Source organism: Populus nigra, chromosome 10 (assembly GCF_951802175.1).
Source record: "Populus nigra chromosome 10, ddPopNigr1.1, whole genome shotgun sequence".
In the NCBI taxonomy this organism is placed as follows: Eukaryota; Viridiplantae; Streptophyta; class Magnoliopsida; order Malpighiales; family Salicaceae; genus Populus; species Populus nigra.
In genome coordinates this window covers 13,386,864-13,405,421 of record NC_084861.1, presented here as the reverse complement: position 1 = coordinate 13,405,421, position 18,558 = coordinate 13,386,864, and the positions used below count along the sequence as shown (strand labels likewise).

The following is an 18,558-nucleotide window of genomic DNA, read 5'->3' as shown; positions in this document are numbered from 1 at the left end:
ATATATAGGAATCAGCATCCAAACGTGGATATAGGTAATTTTTATTTTTAAGTGATTTTTTAAAATACTGAAAAAAATTGATGATTTTTTTATGGTTTTAACATGTTGATAACAAAAATAAATAAAAAAATCTGGAAAAAAAATTATTTTAAGGAATGAAACAAAATATTAAATTGATATTATGTATTTTGAGTTTTTGATAAAAATAAATAAAGAAAATAATTTAGATGAGTGGTTTAACAAAAGGAAAGGAGAAGACTTCATTTTAATTGATTTCAAGATCACGAAAATCAAACCATCTAAGACATAAAGAAACAAAACAGGTTCGTGCAAGTTCCAGAACAGTCAAGTTTAAACCAAAATATTAATATCTAAGACTGATAATTGTCACTCAAAACATGTGCACAAAGAGCTAAGGTTATAATGGATTGAAAACAAAAGGTGTAAGGAATTCTACAAAGTTCATTGCTGCTTCTCTTGACTACAGATACCATAAGCACCGCAGCAACACTGGGTCACATCATTTCTTGTGACTTTCTCACGCATCGGCTTACTTTCTTCTTGAACTCGTCTCTATTCTCTCTCCATTGTTTCTGAAGGTGTTCAATCAAGAAAATGTTAAAATGCTGCAGAGCATTGAACAGAATTACAAGGAAAAAAACTATAGTACGATCCTTATATACGCTCAACAAACAATAAAATGCTGCCCATATTGCTGTTGCTGGTACAGAATACGATAAGATGTGTAATAATGCAGATAAAGTGTGCTAATTACAGCAAAGTGAAGCATGATTCCAAAAATGTATCAAACTGATTATGCATGGCAACATTAACAAACTGGAATGCACTGGTGATTTTGAAAAACCTTCTTGTAAAAACAATATTTTTGTGTTTATTTCAAACTTAAAATTTTCTCAGTAAAAAAAAATGGTATGAATAATAGTTGCATGTTTATGTTTATGACAAAATAAATGATATAAAAGATTGTACACATACCACAGCACGAATAATAGTTGCATGTTCATGTTTATGATAAAATAAATGATATAAATGATTATACACATACCGCAGCATCAACATTTGCAGGAGATTCGTCATTTGGACTAGAAAGCATTGATATGATGCTTAAAACAATGCTCTCAACCTGCACAAACCAGGACAGTAAATACGACAGGTTAAGTGAAAAAAAGAAGATAAACTCTCAACCAAACAAAAAATAAAGCTCAAAACCAAGTAGAGTATTTAGAGGCAATCTGGCCTCTGAACTGTGTTATGCAGTGCTGAGTTGTAAGGTGAAACACATGGAGCTATTTGGCAATCAACTCAATATAATTACATGTTGTGCCTCTAGTTCTTTGCATTCGGAATACATCAGTTGATATTTTCCTTTTGCAAGTGAAATATGTTAAATCTTTTCAACAAAAGTTCTCATAATGTTAACAAGTTGTATTCACTATCGATGAAGACAAAATGATTCCCCCACTCTGCTCGAGTTTACATCCCCAGCCATATTGTTTACTGATACTACCACCTTTCCTGGCTTCTCCTGAAAGTGAAGAATGGAGAAAGTAAACTTTGAGTCACAAAATTTAAAACCCCCCATCACCTACATGATCTTTTAAACTCAAATTACAAATTGTAATCTTTCCTAAATCAGCCACTCCAGTGTCGCATGTTCGATAGGCTAACCAATACTAAGCAATCCCAGCCTAACTGACCTCTACACGCATGACCTTTTAAACTCAAATTATTATATTTAATCTTTCCTAAATCAGCCAGTCCAGTGTCCCATGTTCCATAGGCTAAAAAAAATTAAGCAACCCCAGCCAGAGCAACCTCTTGTAACCTATAGTTGTCCCATGCCAAAAATACAAGCACATAGTCTTAGCTAGAATTCAGCCCCTCATAGCTGAGCTGCTTTTAAGTCTAGCAGTCATCTCAATTTTCTGTTCTTATAGATGCTGATTTCTGAGATGCATCTCCAATGCAAACGAAACCACCATCACATGGTCATGCCACAAATCAAAATCATGCAAAAGTGCAAAGAGCTCCGATTTTCTATATCCATGTTTCCTCAGGCATTCATCATTCAGAACAGGAAGTTATAAATTGCTTGTCCAGACAATGGAAGCCTTCCAAGGGAGTGGAGAACAGCTTATCTCATGATATCATGAATACAAAAGGACATCTCCTCTACGCAGCTCTTAGTGTTTACATTCAACACAAACTAAGGGGAAAAAAAACAATTATGAACTGAACTTCCACCCTATGGGTAATAGGATAAAGAAAAGGTAGGGAAAAAAAAGCATTGTATTTATAAAAACTGCAAGGAATACAATAGATGCAGTAACTGTAAAACATCAAACCACATACTGTATGAACTGGACTCCAGCGCTCAGTAGCAAGCTCATAGCCATTTGGGTCATCACCAGGTGGGTGAAGAATTGATATGCAAACTTTTCCATTGGCATAAACTGTAGTTCGGAGACAGCAACGCTTTAGTAGTTTTGGATTTCAATGTGCATGGATGCAGGAAAGTGCGCACACACAAGTATGAAAAAAGAAAAAGCACCCACCATTCGGATGCCACACCTCTGAGGTAAACCTGACAGTTGGAGGACTCACTGGATAATTCTGTGGAAAGCTCATGGTGGCATTGAAGAACCCCCCTTCACTGTGAGCAGGGTACAAGTTGTTGTTAACAAACAACATAATCTCACCTAATTGTCCACTAATAATGCAATAAATCGAATGCTCCTAAAAGCTCTGGATATAATTCTAAAACACAAAACAAAACTCAATTCAACCAGGCCTTAGTTCCAAAAACTAGTTGACGTATATGTAACTGTATCGGCCTTGTCAGGTTACCAGAAAGCACTGGAATGAAACAAAGCAGAAGGCTCGAAATCAATAAAAAAACAGAACGCATTCATGGCTTAATTACGCTCAGGTGGCAATCCAATCGAATAAAGAAAATCTGATGGGCTCAATAACAGCTAAACGAAACGCTAAAGACATTAACACCAACTTTAAGTAAACTTCACAAAAAGAAATCCAAAAATCATGACTGGAAATCAAATAAAACAGAAGCAAATATCCAGACATAAAAAGTGATTCTCCTAGCATCATCAGAACCAGATGATTAATTAAAACCCTAAACCAAATTCAAGCCAAAAGGCAACGATATTTAAAAAACAAAATATTAAAATAAAAAAAAGCTGTATAGCCCTAGAATTTCTAAAAAGAAAAACTTATTGAATTGATGAATACTCACTATAAGGTATCAGGGGGTCCTATGATTGTAACGTTCCATTCAAACACGTTATTTTCATCAATCAAACCAGCAGAGAATCCATCAACTGGATTCTTGCATAGATCTACAAAATCAATCAACAAGAAAAAATCAACCGTCAAATCAGTAAAAAAAAAAAAACAGAAAAAACCTAAAAAAGGTAGAAATAGGGGTTGGGTTATTAACTTCTCAGCTGCTTTTGCAGGAGGAGACTTGCTTGAGAAGCGGCCATTGATTCTCTATATGATTAGAGTTAGAGAGAGAAGGGAAGAGAGAGAGAGGCCGAAATGGAAGGGAGGGAAAAACAGATAATTAGGGGAGTATATGTAAGGTAAGGTAAGGTAAGGCGATACAGTAAAGTGTAAATCTTTTTGGTTTTGCACTTTGGGTCAGGGATTTTATTTATTTATTTATTTATTTATGGGGAGGAGGAGATGAACACAGAGATTTTGAGTTCTATTTAGGAGCTTGAATCTATTATATGTGGGTGATGTTGGATTTTCTCTTTTCCTGTTTCAAATTGAAAAGTTGAAGTAGTTTTCGTGATGGAATTTGGAGCCTTCAGAGTATTTGCTTAGCGTTTGTATTTCCCTTTTGTCTCTGTATTGCATGCTTGGCAATCAACTGCATAAATTTAATGGTATTTAATGAATAATTAGAGATTTTTTATTAATTATTTTTTAAAATTTATATTTAGAATAAAGAAATTCTAGATAAAAATGTTTTTTTTTTTTTTACTTTTAGTAGTTTATAGATTTCATCTTTTATTTTCTTGTGTTTTTTTTTTCAAGTAAAATTTAAGAAATAATAGGTTAGTTTTCATTATTTATTAGTCAACAGATTTCCTTTAAACAATCATTGTCTTCTCTCGACTTTCACTTGCTTAGGTTAAAATTATCTTCAAATAGATCTCAAATAAGACATCTACTTGATATATTCTTTCAAAATTCATTGGATAAATCAATTTGCATATCACGTCAATCAAGCTCTCAGGAATCATTATTTAATAAGTGGAGATCTCTGTTTATCCAAGCTCATTTGAGTCCCCATTGTCGTAAGCAAATACCAATAAAATTGTTTCAAAGATAAATTTAAAATTTATCCAATTAAATTGGATAATTTTTATTACTTATAGAGTATTTGGTATTTTTTAAAAGTGTTTTTAATTAAAAATAACTTATTTTTTTATTTTTTATATCAACATATTAAAATCATCAAAAAAAATATTTATATAATTTTTTTTTTAGTATAAAAAAATTAAAATACTTTAAAAAAAAGGTTCAGCTCTAAAAACAAAACGCTAAAAAATATTTATATAATGTCTTTTTTAAACCAAACGCTACTGAACCTCGCATCAAAAAATTAAATAAATCTATTTTTCTGGCCCTTTTTCTAAGGATTCATAGAGTTTACATGTAAATGAATACGAAAGAAGAAAAGCGTAGGGCAGAATTATTTTTTATTTACCATCCCCAGTTAAATTCTTCATATTTTTCTAAAAAGCCAATTGATGTAAGAACAAGGTAGTCGTCTTCCTTGCAAATTTTCCAGAAATAAATGCCGACTGCCAAGCAGCTTATCGAGCTCTTCAGTACATCCCTCTGCGGTCAATTTCTCCCATGCTCCACTTGATAATCAATGAGTCAAGCTTGGACCATTACAAGCTCTGCATTTTGAAGAATATAGTCCAACTCATAGCTCCAACACAAGCCCCCCTGGGAAAAAGACCTTCCAGCCTAGGACCTTTTTACAGTCAAAACCCAGATTCCACGCAATTATTAGTTTTTATAATATTCATATTTTATTTATTATTCATGAGGTTAAAAAAAATAGATACAATTTATTATTCAATATGATATATATATAGGTTTGACAACATCAGTAACTATATAAAAAAAACCCCACCCATTCTATTTGATATTCATCATATTCTGAAATAAATCCCCATCCCTAATGTCAAGATATTACTTCAATGATTTAGCTGCAAGCAAGACATTTAACTGCTAACGTTAACAATGCTGTATCAATAAGTGAATGACTCGCCCATTTTGTATCCTAGTTGAACAGTGAGTTGTGCGATAACTTTCCAACCTAGTTGAACAAAGTCCCAGAACAAGTTAGCCACGTTTCTAATGAATTATTTCTGATGAAATTTTATTTCAGAGCTGTCTGGGGGGAGGATAATTTCATGTAATCTCATCAAGGTTATTGTCATATGTATCATAGAAGAAAGAATGAAAGGAGTATTATAAGTAAACTACTATTGTACTTGTTTCAGCATAAAGAAAATAAAACCATTAAGATACAAAGAAACCAATGAAGTTCATACAACTCCACGAAAAGCCAAGTTCAAAAGCATATATAGATATCCAATACTGATAACTATCACCCCAAGATATGCACAGAAGGTGCAGGTTACAACGAATTCTAAATGGCTCACTGAAGGGTCTGATGGCCACCAGTTCTTCCCTTGATTAAGATATGCAGAAGCTATGCAGCAATATATAGTGTCACAACATTTCTTGAGATTTTCTAACACATCGACTTACTCTCTTCCTGAACTCCTCCCTGCTATCTCTCCATTGTTTCTGAGGTTATTGTACAATTCAAGGCATTGTTATAAAAGCAGTTGAGCATCAACCAGAACAATAGAAATAAAAAAAAGTGCATGATCCAGTCATAAATGAATAATCACAAGACAATGAAGCATCTCATGTGAAAGCTTGAATGGCGGCAATAAAATGCGTACAACTCTATGCGATGAGATATGTAATGAGACAGTTAACCTATTCCAATCATGATAAAGGCCAGGCAGAATGTGACTCGGATATTCTTCATACACAACATTGAAATTCTTCAAGGGATTAAAATATTTATTTTAAACACTCGATTCAAAACCCAGCTCAATATACTTACTCAAGAAACTATTGAAATGGAAGTAGCCAAAATATGAAATACTACACCTACCGCAGCATCAACATTTGCAGGAGACTCGTCGTTAGGACCGGAAAGCATTGATATAATGCTCAAAACGATGCTTTCAACCTGCAAAACAGAATCACATTAAGTCAACCTGGATTCAGTAATAACAAGGCCTCAACTTAAAAGGGCACAAAAAAGCACCAAGTAAAAGATTTAAGGAAGAACATTTGCCGTGATGCAAAAGACCACAATCTTGGTTTTGAAAGGAACACAAAAAACACGACATTATCATTAGGAATCAGATTAAGTTTGTGCATATAAAAAGAGAGGACACATACACCATGCAATCCTAGCATCAGCTATAAGCAATTTCAATCCTTCTGCCTCTAATTTTCCCTCAAGCAAACTCAATAAAACATTGCATCGCCTCTGCTGGCCATCCTTCTGACTAATTTTTTCTCCCTGCTAATAAGACTACTATATGTAACCTTCTTTTCTCTAGTCTTCCTTCTCTTATAGGGCTCTATGGGATTGAAGTATAACTGTTCATGTTTTTCTTCTGCACTCAAAATATGTTCATTGTTTCAACAGCATTTCTTAAATTGAAAGTCACATGGATGAAATCCATATGACTCCCACTCCATGCTGCCCGGGTTTCCCTCCATATTTATTGCATAAACCTAATTATAGTTTTTCATTTTTTCCCAGATTGTCTGGATTACTTTTTCACATGTCCAATAAGCCATGCAATGCTAACCAACCCCGACAAAGTGACCTCTTTTAAGCTAAAGTCGCGCCAGGGCTCAGGGAAAAGCACCTCAATCTGGGCTAGGAATTAGCCACTCAGAACTGAAATGCAATTCAGTCTTGCAGTCATCTCGAGTTTCTCTCTTTAAAGTTGCCCATCACCAATAAGCACTGCCAACCAGAACCACCATCACATGATCACGCCATAAAGTGGATTAAAATCATGCATGAAAGCAAAGAGTTACCATGCACATCTCTCCAGACATTCTTCCTTATCCATGAACCAAATGGTAACTTAGAACTGCAAGTGGCAAATCATTATTCAAACGCTTGCAGCCTTCCAGTGGTAGATGTTAGATAGGAGCACAAAAAAGCATATGTCACATAGAGCAAAATAAAACATATGGTTGATAGAATTTCACAGGGCAGCTTCTTAGTGTTCACAACAAATGCAAACAAAGAAAACAAACAATACTCAAGCCAAAATACCACCCATGGCTGATAGGATAAGCCAAAAAAAAACAAGAGAAAGTAAGCTACGTGCTCATAACAGTCAGAAAAAAGAAGTATCACATACAGTATGGACTGGACTCCAGCGCTCAGTCGCAAGCTCATAGCCGTTTGGGTCATCACCAGGTGGATGAAGAATCGATATACAAACCTTTCCGTCTGGGTAAACTGCAGTTCAGAGAGATAGCCAGACACATTTTAGAACTTCACTCGTTTGATATATACAATGGAAACATGTCGGATCGCATGCCACGTCCGAATCCCAAAATAAAAAAGTAGCTAAAGTATGAATATACATATTGGATTGAAAATAACAGAAGAAAAGCACTCACCATTCGGATGCCACATCTCTGAGGTGAACCTGACTGTTGGAGGACTATTTGGATAGTTCTTTGGAAAGCTCATGATGGCATTGAAGAAACCCCCTTCACTGCAACAAGAGAATTGCTTGTTAACAAACAACATATAATATAATTTTAACTGAGCCTTAGTTTCAAACTCGCTGCCATAATTTGCATGTTAAAAAAGTTCTGCATAAAATTCTCCAGAAAAAAAATATAATATAATTTGAACTGAGCCTTAGTTTCAAACTAGTTGCAGTTGGCCACACCTACCCTTCTTCTCCTCATCCGGATCATGACATGTAAGACTTGACTACATTGACGTACCTACCCTAAACCTACACCCAACTAAGGATCAACTAGACTACGCATATATATATATGCTTGTGTGGCCGGCTGGTTAGGGAAAAGAGAGAAGGGAGAATTTTTGTGAGTTTATACTAAATCCTTCCATTTCTCTTGGAAAACTCATGTGATAGGCTAGTTTTAAAGAGGATTGAGAGAAGTAAACACCTAAACACCATACTAGAAGAGATGTGGGAGAGAAATTTTGTGAGAAGCTCATCCGTTGACGAACTCGACTTTTTTTCCTCCAAAAAAACACACCAAAAAGAAGGAAACACCCAGCTTCGCAGTGTCTTATGTATAGAAGCAAATATATCCAGCTGGACCAGCTCTATAATATCAGCCCTGGCAAGTTATCGGAGAGAACTAGAATGAAACGAAAACTAGACCAAAGACCATATAAACAGAGGATTCGTGGATAGATGATTTAATCAAGTCCAGCTAATCATCCGATTAAACCACCAACCAGTTAATCATTGCCCTCTAGGTAGCTTCTCAAGTAGTAAACCAGAATCATCGCTCAAAATCAACAAACCATTAGACTTCAAAATGAAAGAAAACATGAAGCCATCATCGTGGAGCAAATATCAAGAACATCAACAGCATCAACATCAGACAATCAAAACCCATACAGTAGATCCATACAGGGAAAAAAACACGATCCTTGAAAAATATGAACAATTATCATAATCCTAGAACCAATTAAAACATCTAAAGATCAAAACTTTTTATTCACGGAAAAAAAAAACACGATCCTTGACCGAAAAATATGACCGATTATCATAATCCTAAAACCAATTAAAACATCTAAAGATCATAACTTTGTATTCCTAAATACTACTCACTACAAAGTATCAGGGGGTCCCATAATTGAGACGCTCCATTCAAACACGTCGCTTTCGTCAACCAAGCCAGCAGAGAATCCATCAACGGGTTTCTTGCAGAGATCTGGAAAATCAACCAGAATACGTTAAAAGATCAAAACTTGAAAGAAAAACATGACAAATAACCCGATTCAAAATCATTGTTTTTTTTTTACCTCTCAATTGCTTTTGCAACAGGAGACTTGCTTGAGACGCGGCCATTGATTAGAGCGCGAGAGGGACAGGGCCGCGATAGAAGCGAGCGTGGATGAAGACGATTAATCAGTGATTAAGAGAGAGAGAGTATTTTATATAAATCATTTGATTCTTTTCTCTGTTTAGCAACTTGCTTTTGGTATTTATAGAGGGGGCGAGGTCCAAGTAAAGAAAGGGGAAATTGACTTTTATCTGGTCACCCTGCTGAAGGAAACCAAATCTATGTGGGTAGGCCACGTAGGATTATTTCTCCTTTTTTTTGGTGAACTGAATGTTTTATCCTTGTAAATTCATAATGCTTCACTTTTGCCTTCATAGTATACTATTTTCCAATTTTACCTCCGTAATTTTTAAAAGTTCCAGTTTTACTTTCTATTACTGGATAATCAACAAAAAACTTACCTTTCGTGTATTTATTCCATTTTTTCTTATATTTCTCGTAATTTTTCCTTTCGTATTTTTAATAACTAAAAAACATAAAAATCGAGACCAAATTCAAGAACTAGACTATGGTACAATTGAAATGCTTCGAAAACTATAAAAAAATAGCTGAGGAGTTTCAAATTAGAGATGGAAGTGGGACGTTGGTGAATTTACATGGACAAGAACAAAGCTTATCTGTTTCAGGGGAAAAAAAAGGGAATTGGAGATTCTAGTTACTGAAAGTGGCCGGTGACACTCTAGCAGCTTCATCAGGATGGCAGCAGAGGTCGGCATGTATACGCGTCTAGGGAAGCAAATGTGGAGGAAGATCACGGAGTAAGATTTTTGTGCGAAGGTGGATGTGGAGGCAGCGCAGCGGAGGGTGAGGGGGGAGATCTTATGGTGCATTTCAAGCAACAGTGATATACCATTAATTATTCTTTGAAATCCAGTTTGCTCAGGAAAACAGCCTCCTCTGTTTAAAAAGAGACACATAAACAAGGGAAATTTCTGGTATACAAAGTAATTAATCGTATCTAATTAGTTAATTTCTTGAAATTACTTTGAAACAGGAAATAAACACAGTTATAAAATATAATAAAATTCATCAAAAATTCACATCCCATTAAAAATAATAAAAATATCTTCATCAAAAATTTATCTACCATAGTTATAAATGTTTATTTCCCGGGAGCTCCATCGGGTAACTAATAAAAAATCATTTGTTATCTCATATGCATCATAAAGATAAAATAAAACAAGGAATTAAAATTTAATTTGAACCCAGTAGATATTAACCCGACTCGAATAAATATATTTTTTTATATAAATACTTTATTTGATTGGCAGTGGCTAGGGTATAAATATTATCAATCCCGACCCAAAACCCTCCTAAACCTAAATTGCATACATGTGTGTTTTTGTAACATTTAGATTTTTTAAAATACAATATGATACATGCATATATTATAAAACACATATATAATATTTATAATTTTATCCATGTGTGTGTATATTATCTTATTTTTTATTAAGTAATAAATAATATTCAGATAATAAATATTTATATAAATGTTTAAAACCCGAATAAAATTCATAATTCATTAAAAATAATAAGAATATGTCTGCTTGGAATTTTCTATCATTTTTTTGTGTATACTCTTTAAAAAAATGAATATCAAAAGATAACTAATATGATATTGAATCAACGAGCACCTTTCTCGCGGATATAGAAACCTTTTATATTTTATCCTTCGTGTCCAAATATATGGATTCTTATTATTATTATTTTCATCGCTTGCAATCAATTTTACACACTTTCATTGTCGGAATTGTTTCAAATAATAAACTGTAGGCTTTTATCTACTTCAAAAATATTTTTTTTTTTCTGCATACCCCGTTAAAGCTGAGCACAAGAATTAATAATCGTCTCTAAACCAATACGAGAATTACATAAAAATATAGCTCGAGAGTCGAGACCAGAGAATATGATGAATCAGTCTCGAGTTTTGCTCAACTTGATTTCGATCAAGAATATCTAAATCTATCACATGACTTTATCTTCGATCCAGTTGAATCAGGCTGGACGAGGAACATTTTCCACTTCCAAGGGTACCAACTATATATATTCCCGACCAGATTTTTTGTTTGCTTTTTTATAGATCAGAATCGTAAAATATAAGATCTAAGTTTAAAAGATAAATTATTACATGTGAATCATAGAATCATAAAATATAACATAAACTTTAAATCTATGCACAAAAGCCATGAAAATATTTTACAAGTAATGAGATAAAAATTCCCATATTATATTTTAAAAAAAATCACAACTTCATAAAATAACAAAAAAATCATTAAAAAAATATGTGAGAGTTGATCTTAGTGAACCCTTTTAAAATTTTAATGCCCGACTCCAATCAAAATAACTTAATCGAATGACTCTAAATAACCTTGCTAAATATATATATTTTAAATTTTAAAATCTATAAAATTAGTTAATATAAATACAAGTTAATCTCGATATCTATATTAATAAAAAAAAATACATGTTCTAGTCAAATGAGTATCCACTCCCATCACCAATTTTTGTTGATAGAGTTATTTGATTATAGTGCGAGTTCTGATGTTATAAATTGAACTAGTTTTTATATTGATCGGTGGAGCTCAGGTTCCTATAATGTTTGATAATGCAATTAAAATTATGTTTTTAAAAAAATTTAAAATAGATAATTTTATATATATAAAAAAATAATTCTAATATATTAATATTAAAAATAATTTTAAAAAAATAAAAAATATTATTTTAATATATTTTCAAATAATAAAAAATATATTAAACCATAATTATTACTAAAATTTCAAAATCATATAACATAAACAGATTCGGACAAACGTGTTTGTGAGAAAATTGATCTAAATATTTATATTAATAACAATAAAAAAAAAATACATAGCCTAGTCAAATCATCAAATGAATATCCACTCCCATCACCAACGTTCTGTCCCGAACAGATAATATGTCGCGCTGTAAATACAACCGACAAATATTAATTGGCATTTCTGGCTTCCCTCCTATGATATTTGTCAAGGATCATTTACAAGCTTACCATTCATAAGGTTTTGCGTTGTTGAGATTTCTTGCCAGAACTAATAAATGATTGTGACATTAATTAAAGACGGTTGATTGATGCCATTCAAGTATCCGTTCATTAATTTCTTCGTTTCATTTCTCCTTCTGTTTACTCCTTCCCTTCTCGTGCTTTTATATCTTCCGGCTATTTTTTTTAGTTTAATATGGGTATTCGGACCAACTTACACATAGCTCGATTAATTCCATGGGCCCTGAAGTTAACGACAATGTAAGCCTCCAGTGACCATCATACGAGCAACCACAGAACTCGAACCTGAGACCACAAAGAGAATAAATTTCTTAATTCCAAGTTCTTATTATTGGGCCACCACCTAAATGATTTCTTCCAGCTCTTTTTATTGTTGAAGAGGTGGTCGAATTTTAAATTCAAATCCCTCGCGGACCATACTATTACAGGGACAAGTCCTGTTGATTGGATCTCGTGTAACCATCTTTAACCAGAGTTGTCTTTCTTCTTCTTCTTCTTTTTCTTCTTCAATTGCTAATAATATTATTTTATAAAAATTGAAAACAAGAAAAACACATGATTCAAGAATTATTTCAGGTCCCTGGATTGCCGTACATATCAATAATTCCTATATCGATCGCATGATTCACTGACTCGTAATTTTTACGGTGAAAATCATGTTTTTTTAAATTTTAAATTATTTATTATATTTTTAAATTATTTTAATATACTACTATAAAAAATATTATTTTAATATATTTTTAAATATGAAATATTTTAAATTATTATCACTACTATAATTTCAAACCTTCGATGAAAATAACAAAACCACGCAGGCCTTTTTATCACCGAAGTCCGTGATTCATCCCACCTTAAAGCTCCATCTCGTGGAAGAGGTATGGTTGGTGTTTTCAGCTTTCCACCTTACAGTACTCCAATTTATTCTTAATAAAAATAAAAATTATAGGGGTGTATGTGAACGTGCTAATAGATAATTTTTTAAAAGTATATCGTTTAAAAATAATTAAAATAATATTTTTTTATTTTTTAAATTTCATTTCTGATTTAACAAAAAAAAAAACATGTTAAAACTCAATTAAATTATTTTTTTTCACCACTGCCATCAACACTAATTCATACCAAACATGTGGCAGCTGTCTAAGGTAGTGGACGCAATCATGATTTTTAGTATATGCAACCGTGAAAGTTCGGCTCCACCCTCCCAGAGTCGTGTCAAGCCTCGATCACCGTCCATCGTCCGCAAATCTGATATCTTCAAGCATCAGCTCGTCCATCAGAGAACCAGCAATCCCACTTTTTTCCTGCAGGGCCGGCCTTGACAGTGATGACTGCGAATGTCTTTTCAGCTAGAATTTGGATATCTACCACCTAAATGTGCGAAGTTATGCTTGTGTTTATTAGGGCATGGAAGAATCTCTCTGTGTTTCTTCTTGAAATGGAGGATTTGGCACGGTTGTTTTCATCTCTTTTCTTATACGGTTCTTGAAATTGACATGGTTTTTACTCATGTAACGTGGGAGGTATGGCAAGACATGTATGCAAACATCATGGCCCGGAGGCAGGCAACAAGGAAGACAGCCCACCCCATTCTTCTTTAATGCCTTCTTTTGACCTGATCTATGAATTATGGCCAACCACTTCAAAAGTTCAAAGATTTTCTTTCGTCTCTCTCAAAAGCAAATCAAGATATGGCGCTAGCCTATAGCTTTTTGAGTGCAAACTTGACACGGAACATTTGGGCTTTTTACGGGTGCAAAAATAGGTGAAAGGTTAGACCTAGCCCTCACCCATTTTTTCAACCTTTATATATATAAGTTAAAAATCTTATTTTTTAATATAATATATAAATTTTTATCTTATTATTATTAACGAATGGTTCTTATGATCTTATATATGGATTTGAAGTTTAAAATTTATTTTATGAATTTATAATTAATTGATAAAAATATTGTTTATTTTTTAAGTTTAGATTTTATTTTTCAAAAATTGATTTAAAAAATAAAAAAAAAGTAGCCAATGAATATGATCCAATTAAAATCCTATTTGTTTTTTGTTTCAAAAATATTTAAAAATAAATAATTTTTTTATTTTTCATGCTTTAAATAATTTTTTTAATATTTTCAAATTATTATTTCAATATATCAACATAAAAACAATAATATTTTTAAAATAATATTATTTCAAGTTAGAACAAAATCTATCTCTAAGCCGATCCTGTCATATCTAAAAATAGGCTTGGAAGGCCCATGAGTATAAAAAGTAAAAAACATTAAATTGATGGGGCATTCCGAGAATTGAACTCGGGACCTCTCGCACCCTAAGCGAGAATCATACCACTAGACCAAATGCCCAGATGTGGATTTTTCTATTATTATAATATATAAATATATATTTAATAGTTTTAACAAACACAACTGGCACTATTATTTGGAATAACACGGTTCTTTCATTTTTTTCCCAGTAAATCGAATAACTTACCGTTGAAAGCCAAAAAAAATAAAAATGAACTACCAATTAGTTTTGTTTTTATTTTTATTTTATAAAGTATAATAAAATAACTAAGATATTTTTTAAATAAAAAAATCTTTAACTAGCATTCATGTGCTTTTTATATTTTCAGTATTGTTTTTTTTTTAATAATCAAGCAGATTAAGAGGCAAATCAATATTTAAATCAATATAAAAATATTAATTATAAAATAAAAGGTGATTGACGCGTTCTAACATGCGATAACTTGTTAGGAGCTTCCGTGGCACATGAAGGGTTGTTTGGTTGTTAAACGGTAGTTATTAGGAAACGTTACAATCATCTTAGTGGCCCCTCTATCATTAAACAATAGGCGTGGTCAACGGATCTCGGATATGATGTCGACGATCTTTTTTCTCCTAGTTTTCTCTTTTTTCCTTGATATCCACTTTTAGTTCTCTAATGTTTCATGGCAGCCTTTTAATTTGTTGTTCATTCATATTCGATCTTTTTTATTTTAATTGTCATTTGTTTTATTTGAAATTATTTATATATTTTTTTATTATTATTTTAAATAATTTTTAAAATTAATTTTTTTTGTAAGACTCCATCCTCCATTTTTTTTTTTTGAAAAAACCACTTTGCTTTTTTGTGGTTAAGTTATTTTTTTTTACTTTGCCTTCGTTATTTTGAAAATTATAGTTTCCATCATAAAATTTATAAATTCATAACACTTTACATAAGTATATAAAAAAAGAATTATTTACAAGATTGTAATTGTAATTTAACTAGAAACAAAAGAGTCCTTGCATTCTTGAAATTATAAAATTACAAAATTTCCATTGAGTTATCTATAAAAAAAAATACTGGCATTTGAAACCCTTCTATTCTACCTAGCTGCCACCTTTTTTTCTAGTTTTCTTCTCTAGTTCATCTAAGTTTGAATAACAAAGGCCAACTTCAAATTTCCTCGATTCATGTTCAAGCAAAATCAACAACACGGAAGCCATTGTTGCAGATATTCTAAGAAAATTTCTTCCTTCTTTTCTTGCTCATATTAGCAAATTAAAAAATATCAAGATTTAATCTTCAATTCAATAGATATTGAAGAACAAAACTGAAAAAACATGAGTTTTTTTTTAAAAAAAAACAAGCAAACTCGAGTGAATCTTCTGAATCCAAGTTAATCACTTAAATTTGCAACCAACAAAATTTTAAACTTGAGCCCAACAAAGAAGTTCAATTCCCAATCAATTTAGTATTAAAAGATGAAATAAATAAAAAATATCAATTTTTAAAAACTTCCAAAAGCAAAACAAAAATGGCTTTTCGCTTTTTTGTTTCTTTTAAACTCGTGTTTTTTAAGTTTTATTGTCTATCATTTATTTAATTGGAGATTGAATTTCATTATTTTTTTACTTGCTTTCTATAAGATTCTTCACTAATTTTGAAAATAATCAAGGTTGTCTCAGTCTTTTGATTTTTTTTTATTTGTTGAATTAAGCTTTTTTTTCAAAGAAATTTTGTTTTTTAATTAAGTTAAGTTAATTGATTAAATATAAGTATGAGATGCTCACTTTATGATATTTTTACATGTATGCTTTTCGGATTATTTCTGTAATGGCGTGTGCGGCCTCTTTCAGTTTTTTCGTGTAGTCTTTTATAGTGATATTAGAACCTTTATGGTGAACCTTTTCTGTTGATAAGATGATGGTCACGACATAGTGGCGGTGAATCTTTTACGAGTTTTTTTTTCTAGGTATGATAGTGATGTCTCATTTTTTATAATTAATTATTATTTTTTACAATACCATTTATTTATCATTAATATTTTCTTATTATATCATTAAATTAATTAAAATTATTATACCCAGATAAATGAATGATCTCTAATACGAATCAGTTATGCTATCTAAACATTTTTTATTAAAAAAATGAACACCACCTGCAGTATAACACCAACAATAATTTAGTTTTCATTGAAAACATTAAGATGTGCGAAGGAAACTAATTGATCCACCTTCTGAAAAAGAAAATCATTAAAATGAAGATTAATTGTCATCCTTTTGCCCATGTGAATGTTGCCAGTTGATGGACGCGGCCAATTCTCACCTCGCAGATCTTAATTGATTGAAATCTTTATACTATACTTAAAAAGTTGTGATAAAAATATTGTGTAAGGATTGTGGATATAGATTTATTGTATTATAGATCACACTGTGGACGACACTATAGCATCAAAAGCTATTTTTTTTTGTTTTTTAGTCAAAAAGAGCTGATAGATTTAGATTGGCCGTCAGAGTCAATGTTTCTGGGTCTGGCTCGCACCCAGATCCAAGAAAAAACACTGCGCGGGTATTTTATACACAATATTTGTACTATGGATCACATTGTAGTACTAGGGGACGTTGTCTTTACTGTTTTTTAGTCAAAAAGTATTGTAGTGGCTATTAGGTTTGGCTTTGCCGTCACCAAATGCTTTTGGATTTGGCACCTAATACTATTAGGTTTGACATTCACGTCATACCCAAGGATATTGGTTCTGGCTAGGCTGCTCCGTCCAAGGATATTGGATCTGGCTCTGCAACCAGATCCAAAAATATTAGATAAGGCTAAGCAGTCAGACCTAAAAATATTAAGTTTGGCTCCGCAATCACATCCAATAGCATTTGGGTCTGGTTGAGGATTCAATGCTTTTGAGTTTGATATTCTATGCTCTTAATATTTGTTTTACATTTAAAAAATAATAATTATTAACCCGCTGTGGAACAATATAGTAGTATCATTTTAAGCATGTTTAACATAAATTATGTTGAACTACTTTAAACTATTATAAAACAAAAATATTTCTCCAAACCTGCAACTATTATTTAAGAATTCATGCTCGATAAGAAATTTCTCAAGCACCAATTTATTTCTTTTAGTTAAACTGATTTTTCCTCCTTAAAAAAAATCCATATATAAATGTATTTGTTCTGAAAATATCATTTCGATCACTGTTGCGATAGTAGTATTGAAAAGGATGTTTTCAAAATAAATGTACTTAATTTTTAGTTAGAAGAGGGAGAGAAAATCACTAAATTTTCAATGCAGGGAAAGAAAATTGTTGTTTGTGATATTTTTAATCATCAAAATAGTTGATTTATTATTTTAGTTTAGGGGTATTTAACAAGAGAAGTTTCACTCAAGTGTTTATTTTTCTTTCTCCTTGTTAGGAGAGGTAGATCTGATCGTGATAATGATTTTGGGTTCAAATTAATTTTAGTTTTTTAAGATATTTTATAGGTTTTTGGTGGTTATATATATGCTTGTCAGGATGCTTTTTAGTTGTTTTGTGTTAAAATGGATTGAAAACTCAATTTAAAATAAAATAAATAAATTGAAGGGTTAATTTTCTAGCGGTCCTTGGGCGTCATATTTTAGTGTAAGCAGACAAATCGTCATCTTCTATCACATACAATGCGTTGTCTACTTGAAAGTTGAGAAAAATTTTCGAACCGTCAACTACTTTTTTTTTAAAAAAAATATATGAGCAGGGCATACAAACCTTCAAGGAAAAGAAAAGGTGGGCTAAGCCTCAGGCGCACCTGGGCAGTTTTCTTCAATGCCCAGGCTCACATGATTGAGAATATTTTTTTTTTATTTTATATTTGGCTTAAATAAAACTTGATAAAACAAATCATTTAACCTGATTGAATATATTAGTCAAGTTATAGGTTTAGCAAGTTAGTTCACAATATCTGGATTGATATTTATTTTTCTTTTTTGCCCCTCAATTTAAAAAAAAAACACAGCTTAAATATCTTTATCAATGA

At 32.0% G+C, this 18,558-nt stretch overlaps 2 protein-coding genes and 1 non-coding gene across 3 annotated transcripts; all 3 read right to left on the bottom strand.

The window, feature by feature from the left end:
- Nucleotides 1-350: 350 nt before the first annotated feature.
- On the bottom strand, nucleotides 351-3,699 carry LOC133704353 (ubiquitin-conjugating enzyme E2 7-like). Its single transcript, XM_062129161.1, has 6 exons — nucleotides 3,479-3,699; nucleotides 3,275-3,377; nucleotides 2,577-2,674; nucleotides 2,374-2,474; nucleotides 1,067-1,144; nucleotides 351-593 (listed from the first exon to the last, which is right to left on the bottom strand). The coding sequence occupies exons 1-6, from the start codon at nucleotides 3,522-3,524 to the stop codon at nucleotides 516-518; spliced, it is 504 nt and encodes a 167-aa protein (XP_061985145.1). The 5' UTR covers nucleotides 3,525-3,699; the 3' UTR covers nucleotides 351-515.
- A 1,816-nt stretch (nucleotides 3,700-5,515) lies between these two features.
- LOC133704354 (ubiquitin-conjugating enzyme E2 14) lies at nucleotides 5,516-9,389 on the bottom strand. Its single transcript, XM_062129162.1, has 6 exons — nucleotides 9,197-9,389; nucleotides 9,003-9,105; nucleotides 7,804-7,901; nucleotides 7,539-7,639; nucleotides 6,260-6,337; nucleotides 5,516-5,880 (listed from the first exon to the last, which is right to left on the bottom strand). Exons 1-6 carry the CDS (start codon nucleotides 9,240-9,242, stop codon nucleotides 5,803-5,805), a joined length of 504 nt encoding a protein of 167 aa, XP_061985146.1. The 5' UTR covers nucleotides 9,243-9,389; the 3' UTR covers nucleotides 5,516-5,802.
- Nucleotides 9,390-14,556: 5,167 nt separating this feature from the next.
- TRNAP-AGG (transfer RNA proline (anticodon AGG)) lies at nucleotides 14,557-14,628 on the bottom strand. The gene has a single exon. It is a non-coding gene; the product is annotated as a tRNA-Pro (tRNA).
- Between the last annotated feature and the right edge of the window lie 3,930 nt (nucleotides 14,629-18,558).

Coding starts and splice junctions, on each gene's coding strand:
- LOC133704353 (XM_062129161.1), bottom strand. CDS start 3,524: ATGGCCGCTTCTCAAGCAAGTCTCCTCCTGCAAAAGCAGCTGAGAA. Junction 1,145..2,373: donor GCTGGAGTCCAGTTCATACA/GTATGTGGTTTG, acceptor TGGTTTGTGCAG/GTTGAGAGCATTGTTTTAAG. Junction 594..1,066: donor CTGCAAATGTTGATGCTGCG/GTATGTGTATAA, acceptor GAACACCTTCAG/AAACAATGGAGAGAGAATAG.
- LOC133704354 (XM_062129162.1), bottom strand. CDS start 9,242: ATGGCCGCGTCTCAAGCAAGTCTCCTGTTGCAAAAGCAATTGAGAG. Junction 6,338..7,538: donor GCTGGAGTCCAGTCCATACT/GTATGTGATACT, acceptor TCTGTTTTGCAG/GTTGAAAGCATCGTTTTGAG. Junction 5,881..6,259: donor CTGCAAATGTTGATGCTGCG/GTAGGTGTAGTA, acceptor CAATAACCTCAG/AAACAATGGAGAGATAGCAG.